Here is a 21,240-nt window from a genome sequence, read left to right on the forward strand (position 1 = left end):
ATAAAGCTGTAAACGTATTACATTCCCATATTGCAAAGGGAAATAATATTAACCCTTTGATAATAGAACAATATAAACATAATTTTTCACTTGGAAACATTTTGACCATTTTGATCGACATTGGAGGTAGGATGACCACTCGATCACTCGTGCGCGGACTGTAGTGTTGTGTTGTGATGATGTATGTTGAAAAAGGAGGGTAGTTGGCGCCACTTTTTATGAGCTGTCAGAACCAGACATAGGCAAAAGGAGTGAACATGAAAATGAGACGATATTACAATAAAAAGAAAAATATTTTAGATGTCAATGAGAGTTAAAATGAGGTGTTTTAAAAGAGCTGTTGTTGTCTTGGAATGTTTATCTGTGGTGTCAACTACCCAATACCTAATCCTACGCTATTTATTTATTATGTAGATACTTGCGATTAAGTACTTAAAGGAAAACCAAAACTTCATTGGAATCATCTTTTATTTTATTTTAAACAAACATCAATGACAACAGCAAAAATGCGTTCGAGCTTAACTAAACCCAGGTTTTGTAAATTAAAGAAATATACATTATACGTAAATTATGACCCAAGAATTCCAATGTTAAGATTTAAAATGACACTGAAAACTCTTAAGTATTATAAGTTTAATAATAATGTGTAAATTATATTCTAATCAAAATAATTATAATCTAATTCCAATATAATATGCATACTTATCAATAAAATTATCAGTTTAGATATACATGCTGCATGTAAATATGACTTAGAATGACCATTAACTCAAAGTAATATGTAACAATTTTTACATTAAATCATGACTAAATAATAACTAATATTATTAACCATCATACATATAGGTATAGTATAACTATCATAGCAGCACAAACAATTTATCGATATATTTTATACTCAATTAAGAAGAAGACATGAGCTAACTAATGCCACCAATAGATTTTAAATCAAATACATATCATATCCTTTTATTCTACAATAGCCCTCGCTGAAAGTGACAACATAAGAACATTTCAAAACCATAGGAGAAATCATGAAGTATTACAAATAAAAAATACATAGGTATAAAGAAAGAATCAATTTAGAGAAAACTACCGTTTTTTTTAAATTGGCCTATTTTAGAAAACATAAAATATCAATTGGTGACCCGTAGCACATGTCAGCCTCTAACTAAAAGGAAGTACACTGCGTCAACCATTACTTCTCACGACAAGGCTCGGGCTTTATAATGTCTCATATTTCACAAGTATTCGAATCCAATTCGCATACAAATCTGCAGTAATCTTATGTTGAAATTCGAATGCTTCAAAAATGCGGAGATGTAGGTATGTCCAGTTTTTAATATGAGTCAGTAACTGCCTGCCATTTTCACCTTTTTTTTGGGATGGTCCCGCAGGGCGCGACTGACTAAAATGTCATTATGTATTAGAATAATATATGGATCAAAATTAGTAATAATAGTATTTGTACTTATCAGTTGGCGCCACTGGCGACTAAGGTCCACTAAGTCACTGGCTACTGGGAGTGATTTAAATTATTATTGTATTTTTACTCAGCAATAAGTTTAGTTAATGTCAAATTTACCCAAATAGGTAGCAAATCTGACGTGAATTAAAAACTGGACTTTAAAGTTTTTATTTTATGGTTAGAGGCTCTAAAACTAGCATATTTGTTATGGTGCTTAGGAGCTCACGACAAGCTCAAAACAAGGCGTGAAAATTGGTTTCAAATGGCATAGGATATGATACTTCACTCTCACGTGACACAATATGTTGGTCGCTTCGCGGAGTCCTTTTATGAAGGCCTGTTTGAATGGGAACCAGTTTAACGCCGTGCTCCGCGTTTGTACAAACATGACTTAAAAGTTATTCTAATTTTGACTAACAATGTAAATAGTTACGCAGTTCAACGAGCACATAGGTTGGCCAAGTCTGTGCTACAATGAAATATCCACCCTAGGTGCATATTTTCTTCGAATAGCTCGAGTAAATTAACTACATATACTTTACACCCTTGGCATAGGCATGGTTTAAACATACAACCATTATATTTATACATATTCACTTATGCTAAGAATATCATATACCATCAAAGCATGCACTCGAATGCAAGTTTCTTACAGTGAATTATTTAATCAACCTGTCGAAGAATAAAATAATCCAAGCAAAATTACGACTAGTAACCTATAATGTCACATTCAGTTACGATGAATAGGTAGATGAACAGTGATAAAACAAATTGAGTCGTCTGCTTGTTAGAGAATGTGTCATAGCAATTACCATAGTACTCCAGTTTATTAACCCATTCAATGAACTAGTATTTGGAATCTTGCTTTTACTAAATTCAGGGTAGATTGATTGCCTTTTTTGTAGATCATATATTTCCACGTCACTGTTATTGATTTTCAACGTTTGTATATTCCAAAAACTATTTGATTTGTCTTCAAACAGTGAAATTAATATTATATTTAGTGACATATAGTTCAAAATTTAACTGTACGTAGGCAAAACGTATCGTTTCTGAACACATTTATGCTTCGTTTCTATAGAACGATGATCATAAGTGTGTCGTTAAGGCACTAAGGCCCGTATCACGAAACAACGTTCAAACCTCAATTCAAAGTAGTCTGTGATTTGTCCAAATAATGAAATTCAAGTATCAATTAATGATTCTGATTTGAATCGGGTTTCGATCGACATTTTGTAATACGGGTCTAAAGCCCGTACCGTGGAACGACACTCAAGTATGCTCAAGAAAAGCTTCCAGTCTGTGAGCGTTCAAAATATTAAAATGCAACTAGTCTCAAGCTGTTTGAGTCGTTTTGAGCGTCTTTTCATGGCACGGGATCGAGGCGCGTGGCGCGGCTACCGGGCTATCAGAACGGCTCTGCGGGCAAGGCGGCCATCGCTCGCGGTTACCATCTTACCAGAATGGGCACCAGCCGACGTAGCACTGGCAGAGGTTCTCGTTACTGGTGGCCTGCTGGATGAGCAGGTCGACTTGTTTGTGCACGGTGAGCGCCTCATCGATATGCGGGAAGTCTCGTCCGGTTAGTTTGTCTCTCACTCGATTCACGATAGCTAGGGCTCGTTTATTGAGGCTGGGTTCAGGCGGTGCGGGGGTGACGGGCGCGGGCGCGGGCGACGCATCGTCGTCGGCTCGGGATCGTCTCGCAGCGTCGACTAAGCGCCAGTTGAGTAGAGGATCGTAGACGAAGGCTTCAAGTACGGCCATGACGCTGTCGCGGTGTCGGTGCAGCACTTCCATAACGGACTCGCACGTGCGCCGGTATGTGCCCTCGATGCCGGTCACCTGCACAAGTCACAGCGGTTCAGATGTACAGTCGCGTGCGCATCAGACTATTTTAGCCACAAATAATATGCAAATAAGAACACACTCTTCAACGCGTGTTGATTTTTAATCCTCGCCATATTTATTTAGGTGATCTATTATAACTTATATGAACACATTATCCACCAAACTTATCGTGTTAGATAGCCTACTGAAGAAGCCACGTAAAGTAGTTAGTGTAAGAGTAAGCGCACACCGTTGATTTTTAGTTGGCCGATAGTTGTGCCCGATTTTAATTTGTATGAAGAATCGGCCAAATCGAATCGGCGTAGTGTGCGCACTCCCATACATGCCCATACTGATCAACCGCCCGACTAAACTATCGGCCGACGAAAAATCAACGGTGTGCGCCTACTCTAAATAGTAATTTATCTTCGACTAACTAAAGTTAACCTCTTTCTCGAAGTTGGACCTACCTAACTGGACTGTTTGTCCCAGGTATACATAATTGTCAACAACTTCGAGTGTAGTGTCTCCAACCTTCAGAGGAGTTCTTCAGAAGAGCGATGGAGCGTGCTATGCTCGGAGTTTCCCTGCGTGATCGAATCAGAAATGAGGAGATCCGTAGGAGAACCAGAGTGACTGACATAGCCCGCAGAATCGCTAAAATCAAGTGGCAGTGGGCGGGGCACATAGCTCGAAGAGCTGATGGCCGCTGGGGCAGAAAAGTTCTTGAGTGGCGACCACGAGCTGGAAGACGTAGCGTGGGCAGGCCTCCCACTAGGTGGACCGACGATCTGGTGAAGGTCGCGGGAAGTACCTGGATGCAAGCGGCGCAGGACCGGTCTTTGTGGAAATCCTTGGGGGAGGCCTTTGTCCAGCAGTGGACGTCTTTCGGCTGAAACGACGAACGACGACGACGAACTAAAGTTAAAGTTCGTTTAAAATTTTTTTCGATGTCAATTTTTTTACTGATTCGTGTTCAGAATAAGCTACTTGTTCAACTCCCTAAATATGGCGAGGATTGAAAACAACACCCTGTATGTACTCATTACATGGTATAATAACTCCTTAAAACATAATATCTTACCTCCATAGCATTGATCAGCATCCGCGTCAACCTGAACGGAATCTTCTCCGGGAACTTATCCCTCGTCACTGCCACTTCGAAGCAGTCTCCAAAGTCGATATGCAGGAACTTCCCCGTGACCCGATCCAGCATAATATTGGAGGGGTGTCGGTCGCCCAGGCCGAGGATATAGCCGACCATGCTCATGACTGCTAGCGAGCGCGTGTAGTTGGTGCGCCGCTCGAACCACACCTCCGAGGAGGGGCTCTTCAGCCAGAGGAGTTTCGCGAGGTCGTCGCCGGCTGTGTGCTCGAGCGCGTGCTCGAAAACTTCCACCTGTTTGTAAATATACAGAGCTTAGTGCGAGTTTACACCAAACGTCATCACTAGCGAAGTAGGGACTGCATAAAAAATGACATAAACTAAGTATAAGACAGTTTGTAAAGCGTACTTTCAAGAACTAAAATCTTCATAGATTTTTTGACGCACTCGCTAACGGCGACATTCAATGTAAACTCTTACTAAGCCCTCTGGTTCTAGAAGTGGTCTTAACGTTACGTTACTACTGTCAGTTAAGATTGGCAGTACCACGGGTAAAAAATAAGAAATTCAACGTGTTTTTAAACTAATATCAGAGTACTTAGACAACGTTCAAAGTTGAATAAACTGAATAATAGTTGCACACATCGACAGGACAGCTGCTCGTGGATTCGTTGGCATAAATGTAGAATTACCGTGTTAGGTAATCAAAATCCAAATTACGGAAGTGAAGGCTTTTTGAAGTTTTGCCCCTTAATTGCAAAATTAAAAATCGAATCCTAACCTAACTAAAATAAGATATTCTACTGAAATCTACTGTGTGAATTATCTACCTATCTACCACGGCACTATCATCTAAGTAATGACAGAGGTATCACATACCTTTTGCATCAACATCAGCCTCTCCAAGTCCGAAGCCATTCGCTGCATAATCCTGTGTTCAATATTCAGCAGGCACTTCCTCTTCTCTCTATAATCCCTGATCAGTGAGTGCAGAGTGTCGCAGTGCGGCACCCAGCCAATCAGACCGGAGTTCGTAGACAGCGGGATGACTGCGTATCTCTGTACAGAATAGAATTTATTTAGCACACGACACATACAAGATCAACACAATATAAATGACCAAAAAAAGGAAACCATAGAATATACAAAAGAAATAGCTTTTCGAGTGCATCATTAGTCGTGCCATTTGCCACGACACTGTTTTTCAGCAAGGATCTTTGGGGCGTCAAAACTAAAACTACCTACAAAATTACAAATAAATAAAATCTTAAACAAATTAAACACATTACAATAAACTTGTGTTTAACACAAAACTGCGCTATTATCATTATTGGATTATTAGTTTCGATTACTGCCACGTTGGCCATCGCCATATAATTATGACACCAGAAATGCAGAGGGCGCTATTTGACGTTTCAAAAAATGTTCAGTTGAAGTGTTGTAAAATTAAATTGTCACATTAACAAAATGTATGCTATAAATATAAAAAGTATATTATTAAATTAAAGTAAGACCTGTATGGCCAGGTCCCTCCGGAAAGTATCCGGGTCGGCCTGCAGTAGCGTGTTGACGAGCCCGAACAGTTGCATGACCCGCTCGTCTTGCCGAAGATCCTCGTGTCCTTTGAGCAGGAACATGTAGTCTTTGCCGTTGGACCCGCGGACGCAGAGTCGGCGTGGCCGCTGCTTGGACGTTATGACCTGGGTGCAATGTTTGTTTGTAAACAAATTGATAAGAAACTATTTTTAAGTAAGCAACAAGTACTTCTTAAAAATATATTAGTCAATAGTTATTTATCTGTGTTAATAATACACAGATAACCGTAATGTAAGTAGTATTACGATTTCTTTTAATATTAAAGGAAATCGTAATGCAAATTTTGCATGTTTTTTTATTTTTGATCTTCTGTACTGGCGTACATATGGCGAAGATATGGCTATCCAAAGACAAATAAATATATCTATTTATGTGAATAAGTAAAAAAGACGAATTTGAAAATTGGCACCCAACATGGTGTAGCTCAGTCACACGTTGGGCGCCAATTTGAAAGATTAGCTTAAGATTTATAACAGGCTGAAAGAAAAGTAAACTGGCGGTCGCTGTTTGGTCATGGGAGAAAAGGTTTGTTTGTAAACAAATTAATAAGACATTACTGTGCATGAGTCTAAGTAAAAAAACTGAATTTTACAATTGGCGCCTAACGTGGTGTTGCCATAGTTACACGTTGGGCGCCAATTTTAAAATTTAACGACAGACTTATAGGCAATGCCTAGTGTGGAGGTCTGTCTTTTAGTTATATTGTATTATTTGATTCTGGCAATAAATATTTTCATTTTCACTTTAAAAAAGTTAGAGAGTAGATGCTGGAGGCAGGGCGCTACCAATCGTGTTATGTGGAAGTCATTGGTCAAGTCAAGCCTCCCCGGCTTATGTTCAGCAGTGGACGTCCTATGGCAGAAATGATGAAGATGAAATACTTGCACCAAACAACTTTTAATTTTTTTCTTATTTTAAAATTGGCGCCCAACATGGTGCGGTACAGTTACACCTTGGGCGCTAATTTTAAATATGAACATAAAGCAACCTGTTTAGTGGCGACCACGAGCCGGAAGACGTAGTGTGGGCAGGCCTCCCACTAGGTGGACCGACGATCTGGTGAAGGTCGCAAAAGGTGCCTGGATGCGGGCGGCGCAGGAACGGTTTTGTGGAAAACCTTTGGGGGAGGCCTTTGTCCAGCAGTGGACGTAGACGTTCATACCTGGCTGGGGCGGAGCCGCGAAAGAATGTCTAGGCCGTCTAGCTCGGACAATAACTCGCAGCACCGTCCCAAAGACTTCGGGAGGACACCGTCAGGTTTTAGTGAGTAGGCCCTGCCCATCTGGCAGGGAGAGCCTTACATAACCCACTGGTTCCCCCGGGCCAGTGGGTATGCAATTTCATGCATTTCCTGACGAAAAAAAAAAAAAGACGTTCATACCTGGAGGCTGCTCTGGATGTGCGCGATGCGGATGAGGTCCTGGTCGGGCACGTAGGAGCCGGGCACCGCGAGTTCCAGGTCGCGGCAGTGCAGCAGGCGCGGGCTCACGTACTGCAGCTCCAGCGACGTCAGCTGCGGCAGCTGGCGGCTGATGCGCCGGAACACGTGGTAGTACAGGTCCCACGCCTGGTTCAGGTCGCGGACCGAGCCCGACTCCTGGGGGCAAACATTTTTTGTGTATAGCAGCAGAACAGTAGTGTTGAGCGAGATTGACAATAATATCGATTTTAATCTAAGTCTGGTCGCAGAGCAGGTAGAATTTCGTCCAATGACCCCAAGCTACCCATCTTTATCGCTCGCGCGTAATTATTTTGCCGTCGCGACTGTGCGACGGGCGGCCGCAGGGAGCGATGCGAGCGCGACAGCAATAATATTATTACGCGTGAGCTTGGGGTCATTGGACGAAATTCTATGTGCTCGGCGACGGATTTTAGCAACATATCTAAACAAATTATTTGTGTAATGTCTTCGTCGTTCATGCTAGAAACTTTTCAGACTTATTACATTACATTTAAAAGAAAAAAAAATGGCATACATACCTTGAATCGATTACACCATTCTTGGGCATCGCCCAAATCTCTTCCGTACGCCGTAGTGAAGGACACCTCCTTCGTGGTCTGAGGGCCTCTCTCGAGCATCGCGTGGAGAGGTTCCAAAGTCTTAAACATCGCCTTCACGTCGTGCTCGCTGAAGTATAAGCGCGAGGCTTCCTCCAGCGCCTCGTGCCACTGCTCGTGCCACAGGATGGCCACGCGGATCAGCTCCTCGGAGATCATCGCGGCCTGGTTTACCAGGTTGCTCGAGTGGGTGCACATCGACTTCAGCACCTGGTTGGCGGCGTTCTTGCGCGCCACGAACGACGACTTGGACGCCACCGTCAGCGGGTACACCAGCGCCTGCGGGTGCGACTTGCCGATGTCGATCAGCAGCGAGTGAATCAGCTTTCCCACCAGAGCCCTTAAAGATAAACATATTTATTTGCAAGAATAGGTAAGTACAGGTTATTGTTGATGTTACATGTATTAAGGACTCTATTCTGTTAAAACATGCAAATTTACGGGTAAGGAATTCCCGAACACTGTAGAAACAAACAGTAGTCAGCCATTCCCGAAGCTTTTTCACCATCAATTTTGTAGGGCCATTTTTATATATGTCAACGTGAAATTGTGAACTCTGTCAGTTTATAATATAACGCGTTAGATTGTAAACTAACAGTGGGTTAGGTTAGGTTAGATTGTAATTTAACTACGTCAGATTGTAATCTGACGGAATTCACAATTTTACGGTGACATATACATCAGAAAAATTTTGTTATACACCTCAATACACATGCAGTAACAATTTTTCTTAATAAGTGAAGTTCTTGGGCAAAAGGAAAGAGCTAGCCTATCTGACTATCTATCGACCTTGGCGTGTCGATGCGCGCGATGAGCTGCGGGATGACCTGCAGCCACACGTCGATCTCGATGGTGCGGATGCCCTCGACCAGCGCCTCGTGCACGGCCGGCTGGTGGCCGTGGTCGAACCACAGCGTCAGCAGGCGCAGCGTGTCCTGCAGCGAGCTGCCGTGGGACAGGTTTATCGACTTGAAGAAGCCCTCCACGGCCGGCACCGTGTGCAGCGCCACGCACTCCGGCGGCGCGCTCGTCTCCCGGTGCTTGTAGAACAGCACCGTCTCGAAGTTCATGTAGGCCCAGGCGTGCCACGCCTTGTACCAGTCGGCGGCCAGCTCGGTCGCCGACGCGTAGTTGCGCAGGATCTCGGGGATCGAGAGCTCGTTGATCCCGAGCAGCGCCTCGCACCAGGAGCCCAGCTTCAGGTGGCAGCGCGCCAGCAGCCGGCACTGCTCCGGGTCGCCGGTCTCCGCGCTCTCGACGTAGCGCTGCAGCTGGTCGTACGCCAGCTGCTTGTCGACGGCCACCCACAGGTGTTTGGCGTACGCGAGCGTCAATCTGGGCTCGTGAGTCGGCAGCGGCAAGTCCCGATCCTTGCTCGGGTCCGTTCCCAGCAACATGACCAGTGTCCGGTGGGCCTGGCGCGGGGCCCCGCTCTTTCGGCAGAGCGATGCGAATTTCAGCCACGTGGCCATGTCCTCGTGGGGTGTCAAAACCAAACTGCGAACCTGCAGTATTTTACGCCAATCTTCGACTAATTTCTGTCCACCCTGGAGCCTGGTCCACCAAGCTTGGCGGATGCATTCTCGCCGTTCGCTCACTTGTTTGTACATGATCACTTCTTCTAGCTCGGCCAGCAGTTGGGCGTTCACCAGAGCTCCGTACGCTCGCTGGTAGCTCTCGCCGGCTACGGCGGTCAGCTCCGAGTCTAATAACGTGCGAGCTTGATCGATGTATAATTTTGACAAATCGAATTGACCATTATGGATGTTGAGGACAGCGCGATAGAATGCCCCATCTTGAGTGTTTTCTGGTAGGAAGCTCACATACTTTGCCATGGAGTCCCATTCTTTTAGACCCCAGGCGGCCGCGGCGGCCAGTCTCGCCGCTTTGTACTTGTCATCGTCTGTCATATTAGTCCACCGTTTGGACACTGTATTGTACAGTTTGACCCACTCTCCTAAAGCTTCGAAGCAGCGTAACTCGCCGAGATACGCGTCCATGTTGTCGTTGTCTACGGCCAACTTTTCTCCATAGAGGTGGAGCGCTTTCTCCCAGTTGTGGAGCTTTTCGTACCATCGTATTTGTACTTTGAGATTGGTGTCGCCAGCCTCTCGTTGGGCCATCACTCTTTCGAGCAAGCCTTCAGCGGCTTCCTTTTGCTGTAGTTTGTTGTTTATGTGAATTAAAGCTTCTACAACTTGAGATGTGGCACCGCTGCGGAATTCTTCTTCCTGCAATGGAAGAGATAAGTAAGTAAATACAAAACTGGAATTGAATATGAAATGTTAAATAGCATTAATTGATAGTAGGTACAAGTACGTCGTAATTTATTTTGTTGAACATCATTGAAGTCAAAGTCAAAATTTCTTTATTTGTTTAGACTAATAAATAGTTCTTACAAATCGTCATATGCTCTTAAGGAGCCTCTACATGTCTCATAATCTTTTTACCCTACCAGCGCTTCGAGACCAACATTTGGCAAGTGCTGAGAAGAAGCGCCGCAACAAACTCAGTCACCACTGTCTGCCGGTTAATATAAATAAATAGAAATAGTAGTAGTAGGTACTATCGGGGACTCTTCCGCCTGACCACTTTGTAGAAATTTTAGCGTAAGCGCATCGCTCCGGTCACGTGCTCACCGCGTCTCTAATTGGTTACGCATTTTACTATATTTTTACTACGACCAATAAGAGACAATCAGGGCTTAGGTTGCAATACGAAATACCATTGTGCATAGGGAATGCAAAACCGGTTAATCGGAAACCGAAAAATCGGAAAAACCGCCCTTTTTCGACGAATTCTAAAACCGGTTTTAAAAATCGAAACCCGGATTTAAATCGGTTTTTCTGTCTGTATACAGGTAACAAATTCCATAAATAAGCAATATCATTTTATTATAATATAACCTGGGTATTTTGATATTTGACGAATATTTGGTTATTTTACAATTTATAACTTGGCAACATTGTGGCACTTGGTTACTCCGTCGTTTACCTTTGAACGGGGAATTCCCGATAATTATTATTAAGACTCATACCACAGTAGATAAATATATATACTGTGCTCATACCGCCCGCGCCCGCCCCACCTGACATGACCCACCCCGCGATTCAGATACATAGTTGGTTATTATTGCAGTGAATAATTAACCTATGTGTGAGTGAATTGAACAGTTTTTATTTCTGAATTGTTTTGAACATTGAATCTCATTTATTTGCGATATCTGCAGAAGCTTATTACTGTAATAGGTACTTAGTGTATTGAAATTTGACAGAAATACCACCTAACGTTCACAAATAAAGCTTTTTACATTTTATTCTACTTTTTAATTTAAGATATTGCTTATATCAATCGTAATTGTAAACAAATACGTTTTTGATGTACATTACGTACATGGTGGTAATTAACAAAATACTAAACCGACAGAGTAATGAATTTTAAAAACGTATTCGTTAACAATTATTACGTACAATTGCAATGGAGATAAACTACCATCCCTTGAGTTAAATTTAGCTTATTCATTATGCATTATGTGCCTATAATGCCTAATGAATAAGCTAAATTTATCAAAACTGTTATAACCCTCTCTTAAATAATGTAATCTAACACAAAACGGACAGGACGTAACAAATCGCTGTATGTAACTACGAGTTGATTGAAAAAAAAATAGAACGATAATAACCGATTAAAAACCGAAAACCGGTTTTTTTTCTTGGAAACCGAAAAAAAAATCGGTTTTTGATAAACTTTCGGTTTTGCATACCCTAATTGTGCACTTTATTGTCATACGGTTAAGGTTTAAAACGAAATGTTTCTTTTTCTTCAATCTTTCTTAGTTTTAGGCTGAGTTGCACCACCTAACTTTGACCGTAACTATAACGGTAACCGGTCCTTTTTGTATGGAGTTTGACAGAATTTTGACGTTTGTTAAAGTTAAAGTAAGATGGTGCAACTCAGCCTTAGAATTTTAATAATAGAATTTGGTTACAAACAAATAGATATGTATTTTTTTTAATATTGTGTTTTTATACGAGGTCTGTCTGCTTTTTGCTTTGGCGATCTGTCGACATATTCTCTCCTTTGTTTTTTTGTGAAGTTTCGTGATCAATAACCGATTGATTTGTGTTGACCCGTGCTATTAATTGGACTGTTTGATTGCCTTTTTATTGACCTCCGCTCGATTACTGAACCATGCCTCTCAAAATAATTCTTATATTTACTTACAAACTTATCTATTCATTGTTAACTGTTTAAGTATTATTTAGTTTGAAGTTTAATTGTTATTGATTTAAGACCTTGTGTAAAGACACTTAATGTGCAATAAAAAATTGAATTTGAAATAAAACTAACTGAATATTATAATATTTACGATAACCAATTACCTGGATGTGAGATGTTCCGTTTTAAAGATAAAGGTTTCTTTAAAACGGAAAACAAAATATGCATTAAAAATAAATAGAAACCTATCAGGTATAAGTTTTTATTTACATTCAAGGATTTAAGAAAGTTATAGCCAGATCTTACAATGATTGTTTTAAGCCACAAATATTCCTTAACACTTTACTAATTAATTCAATAACATATTGTTTAAATAAGTTCCGAATAAATTAAATACCTATTAAATAAGTAAAATTCGAAAGCAACTGTATGATTTTGTATTTCTCGCCCTAACTAGCTAAACTAATATCATGAGATTTACACTCATAATATCAACAATAATTGTAGAAAGGGCTACTTTTTTCTCGGGAAATTGCATAGTTACCTCGGAATGTGCGATAGCAATTTTGTGACCCGAGCGGGCAATCGCTAGTTCAAATTTTACACGAAGCCTCATATAATATTTTGTAGCGATTCTTTATTGGGTTTCAAATTGACTAAAATGCGACGTTGCCAAACGAGCGCTACGGATGCGGGTAATAAGCAATACTCAATCCTAATTGCTTTACATAGAGCTTGGTTTGCTAGGGCAAACATCTACAGTGGTGCGCCGACGCTGCTTAGACCCGAAATATGAATGAACGGGGGCGGAGCATAATCGAGCGTGTGTGTGCAAACAATTTAGGCCCTTAAGGTGTCAAGGCGTTCGAGTCCCCGATAGTACATTCGATTCAGGAGCAGTTCACTGAATTTACCATGCATTCTTGTATGGTGTATCATAAGAATGGGTATACAAGATTGCGTGGTAGGTATATTAAACAAGGTAGTGACGTGCTAATATCTAGACTTACATATTAAGGTACTAGTAGAAATGACTCGCATACATAAATTTGAATAACTTGGATTGACCAGTCCCCGAAAGCAGCGCCTGTTCACAGACATGACGAGTGAACCAGCCATCGCTTCACTCGACCATATTAGAGGGAATGTAACGACCCGCCTCACTACGCCACCACCCCAGAGACATTTTAGTGAGAATGACAATGCCAAGTTATCTCTTTAAAAAAAACTAATAATAAAGCTAAGTAACAGTCCAGATTGAGAAGCATGACACTATAACATTTGAGAAATTATTATTAGTTTATACAATATTACTTTTCATTTTAATTCTTTTTAGTGCGAGCATGAGAGGACCATAATCCTACTCCCAGGATGACTTATCATTAAGAAAATCTCGAGTTGTATAATAGGCTTTTTTAAGCATGTGATCTTTAACTATACCTTTAAATTTATTATACGGTAGCTCTTTTTATTTATCAGGGACTTTGTTATAAAAATGGATACCTTGTCCCATAAAAGTGGCAAACACTTTATTAAGTCTAAAAGCGGGTATAGCCAATTTATTTTTATTTCTAGTGTTAATTTGGTGAATATCACTTTTCTTTTTGAATTCATTAATATTTTGTTGAATAAATAGAATACAGTTTAAGATGTATTGTGAAGCGGCCGTGAGAATGCCAATTTCTTTAAACAATTCTCTAAGGGACGCTCTTGCTTTCATTTTATACAAGTATCTTATCGCACGTTTTTGCAAAATAAATATTGTTTCAAAATCTGCAGCTTTGCCCCATAGCATGATTCCATATGACATTAGGCTATGAAAGTAGCTAAAGTAAACTAAGCGAGCTGTTGAAACATCGGTTAATGACCGTATCCTTTTTATTGCAAAAGCCGCTGAGCTGAGCTTTCCCGCCAGAGTTATTGCTGAAATCAAGTCAATGTAACCAAATCAGGTTGTATGAGTTAATGGTCCTTCTAGCCGGATCTGAATCAGCGACCTATAGATGGGCCTTGAAAACTATTTAGGATATCGATCGTACTATTGAAAGTATCGCCACGTGTCAAACTGTAAGTAGGTGCTTGCGCCAGCTGAGAGGTCAATATGGAAATGAAAGAAAGAAACATTTATTACGATGAACATCGTCTCCGGCTCATACCTTGTAGTGTAGAGCCTTGACGCCTCCAGCAGTCAAACGCATACCTTGTAGTTCAGCGCCTTGACGTAGACCAGGGGTCTTCAAACTTTGAAGCCATAATATTTTTTTCGGTATGTTGCAAGGGCCATAACAATGTTAATTCTTCTGCCCACTTATGCAAACATAGGCTTAGTCTTAAGCTGTCGCGGGCCGGATTGATGGCAGTGGCGGGCCGGATATGGCCCGCGGGCCGTAGTTGGAGACCCCTGACGTAGACGGAGGACTCGGGCATACCTTGTAGTGCAGCGCCTTGGCGTAGACGAGAGTTCGGGCATAATTTTTGGTTTCATTATTTGTATTGCTGTTGGTTTTCCAAATAAAATAAAATCTATATTAATATTATAAATGCGAAAGTAACTCTGTCTGTTTGTCTCTCTTTCACGCCTAAACCACTGAATTGATTTTGATGAAATTTGACATAGAGATAGTTTGAGTCTGAAAGCTAGTAACAAATAAATACCTTGTAGTGGAGCGCCTTGGCGTAGGCGCGGCAGTGCATGGCGCGCTCGCCCAGAAGCTGCGTGGCGATGGGCAGCGCGCCGGCGTCGCAGTGCTCCATGAACTCGGCCAGGTTGAGCAGCGTGTGAGCGAGCTCGGGCGCATAGTGAAGCGCTCCGACGCAGACGAGAGCTCGGGCATACCTTGTAGTGCAGCGCCTTGGCGTAGGCGCGGCAGTGCATGGCGCGCTCGCCCAGAAGCTGCGTGGCGATGGGCAGCGCGCCGGCGTCGCAGTGCTCCATGAACTCGGCCAGGTTGAGCAGCGTGTGAGCCAGTTCGGGCGCATCGGGCGCAGTCAAAGCTTGCTGCAGCGCGGCGGCCAGTTCGGCGCGCGCGGGCGCGTCCAGCTCCGTCCAGCACGATACGAATGCCGCGTTGAATAAGTCGCGCAGCAGTTGCGAGTAGTTGTGCGCGAGAGCCAGGCAGGCACTGTAAATAAAATAATCTATGAGCTTCGTTCAGATGGATTTTAGGACAGAACTATCAAAATGCTACTGTCACTAGAAATCAGGGTTCGAAAATATCCGATATTTATGATATTTATCAGATACTAGCGGCCGCCCGCGACTTCGTACGCGTGGATCCCGTTTTACCCCCTTTTCCCGAATTTTCTTTGCTATAAACCTCACGGAGCCCGAGACCTTTCCAACGAATGCAAAACCGTGGAAATCGGTTCGTGCGTTCTGGAGTTATAGCGTCAGGGAGGAAAACCCGACTTATTTTTATATAGTAGATATATCGGATATATATCATAAGGATATTTTCGAACCCTGCTAGGAATATAGGAACAGAGTCGAGGCCTAGTGCGAGTTTACATCAAACGCGCTCACTGGTGAACGCGTCAAAAAATGACATTAAATGTATGACGGATTGTATAGCGCCCCTGGCGGGAAACGTTCAGAAACTAAAATTTTCATATACATTTTGTGAGCGCGTTTGATGTAAATTCACACTCAGCCCACTGGAAAGACAGGCTATGACGTCACTTTTGACTTTTTAAAGCTCCGCCAAAACTCGCAAGGAGTTAACGTATGGAAATGCATAACCGCGGCATGCGCCCGCAGTAGGCAACGTGCACCCGCTCAAATTTTAGCGGAGGCTCTTTTGGCTTTCTACGCTGCAGAAAATGTTATTTTACAGTTGTTTTGGTGCAAGAATTTCGTGTTTTTTTTTATTTTTATTAGGAAAACCAACAGCAATACAATTTTTAGTTTTATCTTAGGTTAGTAATATTACCGGAGGGCAGGGCTGTGCGACTCGGTGAGCAGGCCGATGCTGAAGCGGCGCAGCCACTCGAGCCAGTCGTCCTTGGACACGCGGCTGCTGACCGTCCACGCCAGCTTCAGGCTGTGCGCGTTCACGCACAGCTTGCGGATCGACTGCGACGCGTCGCTCACCACTATGCGCGCCTGCACAGTGACAAATACTCACAATTATTCATCAAAATATAGTTCGAAAATACTGAACTGTCCTATCCATGACATTGACAGCGTGGCGCCACCGTCAATACTGGATCGCTGGTTCCGATTTTTGTCATGTTGGAAACCATATAGTTGAACGATGGTAGCGCAATGACAGGGGCATTGAGTTTGGTGGGACAGTTCAGCGTGGGTCATCTATTAGACGTGTTGACACCACCAATCAATTGACGTATGTAAAACTGACAAAACGAGACTCCCATAGATTTTGTATGGCAATACAAGTAAGTGATGTCACTATTTTGTCAACTCAAACTCCTTTTTTCAATGAGGGTTTTCGCGTATGAAAAATCCGCCAGATGGCAATACGTAGACGCAAGGTCCAAATGCTGCATGATTGGTTATTTTTGACATGACATTGACAGATATGTCAAAATCCACCAATCACGCAGCAGTCAGACCCCACAACCACGTCCCGCCATCTAGCGGATCTTTCATACGCGAAAACCCTCATTACAATACAACCAAAACATCATAGTTTACAGGTAATTTAAAATTAAGTTCTTAAGACTAAGATGAGGTGTCTTTTAAAAGAGTTGTGATTTCGAATGGTGTCAAATCGTCTATTCATACTTCATTACATACAGCCAGCAGCAAGTGTTTAAAAAACGCTAGAAATGTAAATATATTTACCTCCTGATTGTTGTTTCTTGGCTTTCGTCTCGTGCTTTGCAGAAACTCGTCCATCGAAAATGTCTGACTGGACTGCATTTTCGACATCAGTAACTCATAATTCTGATGCTGAATCCGGTGCTTCTGAACCACTTTCTGTACGAGCGGTATGAAGTCGTTGAACTTGCGACCGAGCTGGACGATCAACGCGCAGAGCGTGTCCATAGCGGTCGGCCGGAGCGCGGGACAGGTGTCCAAACTTCGGACCAGAGGGTGAATTATCCTCGAAACTAGCTCATTGTAGTTCAGGGAATCCGTCAGATAGTCTATAGTCTCCATGGCCACTTTGGCGACATTTATAGGACAGTCTGTTGCATCAAATAACTTCACGATAGATGGAATGATCAGATGCATGTAGTCATCCAAGTTGTCTTCGAACTTTTGAAGAGCGTACAACAGTTTTTCCGTCACAAACCTTTCCTTGCTCGTGTCGTGAGCGAGGACGCGAAGAATCTGCGGCATCAGCTGGGGCAAATACACTTTGAACTCTGAGCCTAGAGCTATAGCGATATGCTCCACCAGCAGGATCAATGTGGACTGCAGAGGACTGTTAGGTGTCCAGAATTCTTTTATGAGATCAAATATCTTGTCCAAATAATTTCGAATGTGCTGCTTTACAATAGCGATCAACTTAGCCAGTTGAGTGAAGAGAAATTCACGGAAATTGTTGTTTTCAGTGGCTCTGGCTACATACAGTAGACTGGGAGTGACTCGGGAAATATAGGGCACGCATTTGATGCCCAGAGACTGGAATATAAATGTAACAGCCTGAACCACGCTCGTATGGTGCTGCTGTAGGGTCGGGTCGCGCAATATTCTCATCAGCGTCGATATAACTATTGCCGGATAGTACTCATCGAGAACGGGTGAAGGCATGTTCACCAACATTTCACTTGTTGTCATATCAAAATTGTTTTCCTCTGCCTTGCTATCGGCGACAGGCACTAAGCTGGAATCTGGCTGGCCGTCAATCAAGCCTCGCGTCATCTTCTGTTTATAAGGATCGAGGGCACCCAATAGGCCTAGAACGCGTATCGTCTCTCTTCTATCTTTAGGTTGTTGTTCTGTTTTTAGGAAGTTCAGCAAGACATCCATTAGGCTAGGAAATTCAGTGTAAGGAGTGACAACATGCCCAGTGGCACTGATCAGCTGGCCAAAAGTCCAGAGTGCTACACTTCTCTTTTCTGTGGCGCTGGCATCAGTCAGCAGCTCCAGCAGTATGGTGAGCAGTTCAGGCAGGCACTTCTTCAGGCCACTGTTATCACCATGCACATCAGCCAGATCTCCCACTGCTTTTAGCACACTGATCACTACCCCTGGATTCAAATCAGACTCCTTTAGTTTGGGAACCAACACATTCAATATAGTCTCCATGTAGGGTTTTACCAGTTTTGGTGCATGCAAAATGAGGTTATCCAGCATTCTTGCCGCCTGTTCCTTGTTTCTGCTCATTCCAGAATGTTCCAGTTCAGTCAAAAACTGTATTAATGTCTTTCTGAGTCCAGGCATGACGTACGCTGGATTAACTGTACTCAATCTTCCAATAGTGCAAATAGCTAATTCTCGGATTTCTAAATGTTCATCATTCATAGCTATAAACAGGAAACTCAGATTTTCAATTTGAGCTAGATGTGTGTCAAAAATATCATGGAGTGATTCCAAAACCCAGTAACGCACTTCATAATCTGGATCTGTCACTGATACAACTAGCAACTTGCTAATGACCTCTGCAGTGAGAGTGGTTAGAGTTTTAGATGGAGTTTTCATAGTCCTTTCTGTGGCATCAGCCAGCAGCTTGGCAGATGTTTTGACAGCTTCTAGTCTTATTTCCTGTTGGTCACTTTGTAAGAAATGATCAGCACACCTTCTAACAAACGTCAGGAGGCTGTGCTGACCTTCAAACTGAAAGCTACCAAGGGTTCTCAAGGCCAATACTATGCAGGCTGTATCCTGAGGTTCTATAACCAGGCTCATATTGCTCTGTTGCTCTACACTTCTAGGTACTCCTGGATGCAAAAATGGTTTATTCCTCAAAACCAAAGAAAGCATATTCAGCAAGCCCTCTGAAATTTCTTCCCTAAGGGATGGTAGATTTTGACTGAGTTCTTTCAAACATATTGTCAATGAAGGACTTAGGCCAGTGGTAAACATGGCTTCTAAGAGCTCCTTTATGTCAGTCATCACTAGATCTTTAACTGCACTTCCTAATAAAGTGATGCAAGCAAAAATTGATGGATCAATAAACATTCTTCTTTTGCTTTGGGTATCTCTAACAGGCAAAGCTTGTTTAATGACATCCATTATTCTAGGAATATAGATATGAATATCATTTTCAAGTGCTGCTGCCAAAAGGCCTAGAGTTGTGAAGGCCATATTTTTATCTTTCTCTCTCCCTCGTAAAGATGCAAGTAAATAATGCATGGTAGAGCTCAAGTATTTCTTGCAGAAGAATTCTTTGGAGAAAGCTGCCAGTCTTGGAATTATGATAAGTAGAACCTGTGGTACTCCTTGAGTCTTCATCTGACGCTGTGCCATTACATCTGAAAATACCATGGAATATTTTTAAATTAGGATACCTACATTATTATTACTTGTTAATTAATAATAATCATTCTACTAGCTTACCTTGACAAATTCTTTCAAATTTCTCAGAAAGCAGCTTCCGGCAAACCTCAGATTCGTAAATAGGAACTGGATACTGAACATTTTCAGTCTTTAAACCATCACATAAATATCCTCTTTTCACAGATAAACTGTGGAGTTTGGTGCTAATGAAAATGATATCATCTGACACTGTGATATCCTTCTGTGTGTCCAGGCTACTCATGAGGTAAGTGTACTTTTTCTCCCAAGATGCATTTGCACATCTTAACAGTTCATTGAGTATCAAAAGTCCACCATGGACTCTTTCTTCTTTGGTGATACCTTTTTCTTTAAGAGTTATATCTTCAAAACACATCATAGCTTCCTCATAGCACTGCATATACCACTGAGGTCGTGAAGTCGACTGTTTGGCTGTTTCTCTTTGAGCAGTGACCACTAAGCCTGCCCTTAAAGCTTTAGCAGCAGCTTCCCTGATCTGTAGCTTTGGGTCCTTTAAAGCAGTCAGTATATGGTCAAAGAATCCTGATACTTGTTGATAAAAATAAGTAGGCATAGCTATGGCAAGTTCTTTCAACAGAAGGACAGCAGAGTGTCGTCTTCCCTCATTTCTCTCTTCCGAGAGCCACTCAAAGGCTCTTTTTACCTCAAACTCCACATACTCTGCACGTTTAACACCAGACACTGTTGCTAGCCGACCAACAGTCTTGGCTGCAAGTTCCATAACCCCCACATCAGAAGAAGGCAGTAGGTTTCTCAAGTAGTTAGCAAATCTGGTGATTCGTGTTTTTGTTGTATCACAGTCACCTCCAATGAGACAAACTGTAACAATGACGATAGTTAATATTAATACATAAATCTTTTTTGGTATGTAGGTAGATATAACTAAAGTAAGAAGAGAGATAGGAGATGGTTCTGAGTAAACTACATTTACATAATATCGGTTTCAAAGCGTAAATATGCGAATTTGTGAGACTACGTACCAATAGCCAAAACACCGCCTTTTTTTTCGTGAACATCGTTGCTGGATACCATCTCGAAGATTTGGTGATTGAACTCATCTAGGAACTGTGTTAGTTCTTCTTGTGGAACTTCCCGTAACTCTGTCTTAGCAAAATGATAAAGTTCACGGGCAGTCTTTATCTGTATATCAACATTTCTGGACTTCAGTCCAGCTACAAACTGGACAACTTGGTTCGACATTTTTGCAATGTTTTATTTGTCACACACGGTTATACTTTTACGATCACATTATTGTGTAAGAAGTTGGTAAACTATTACACGTTAACAACTGCGTTTTATCATAATTATTTTCATAAAAATAAATAAACAAAGCTCAGCCATCCGCATGCTAACCATAAACTATTTTCAAAATTTTTTTTTGGAAAAATAAATAATTGTCAAGTAGTGCTATACTTATCGGTATAATCGACTAAATTATATCACAACCGGTACATATCATTTGAAAATCGTTTAGTCCAATTAAGAACCAATTGCAAAATGATGATCACAAGTTTCAGT

At 42.0% G+C, this 21,240-nt stretch overlaps 1 protein-coding gene across 1 annotated transcript; it reads right to left on the reverse strand.

Moving 5' to 3' along the window:
* Positions 1-450: 450 nt before the first annotated feature.
* On the reverse strand, positions 451-21,064 carry LOC135078996 (serine/threonine-protein kinase mTOR). Its single transcript, XM_063973610.1, has 12 exons — positions 20,703-21,064; positions 19,744-20,541; positions 17,080-19,658; positions 16,205-16,377; positions 15,112-15,397; positions 8,847-10,288; positions 7,980-8,397; positions 7,381-7,596; positions 5,918-6,103; positions 5,283-5,462; positions 4,383-4,697; positions 451-3,313 (listed from the first exon to the last, which is right to left on the reverse strand). Exons 1-12 carry the CDS (start codon positions 20,920-20,922, stop codon positions 2,924-2,926), a joined length of 7,203 nt encoding a protein of 2,400 aa, XP_063829680.1. The 5' UTR covers positions 20,923-21,064; the 3' UTR covers positions 451-2,923.
* Positions 21,065-21,240: the final 176 nt, after the last annotated feature.

The sequence above is a fragment of the Ostrinia nubilalis genome, chromosome 15, assembly GCF_963855985.1.
Source record: "Ostrinia nubilalis chromosome 15, ilOstNubi1.1, whole genome shotgun sequence".
NCBI classification, from domain to species: Eukaryota; Metazoa; Arthropoda; class Insecta; order Lepidoptera; family Crambidae; genus Ostrinia; species Ostrinia nubilalis.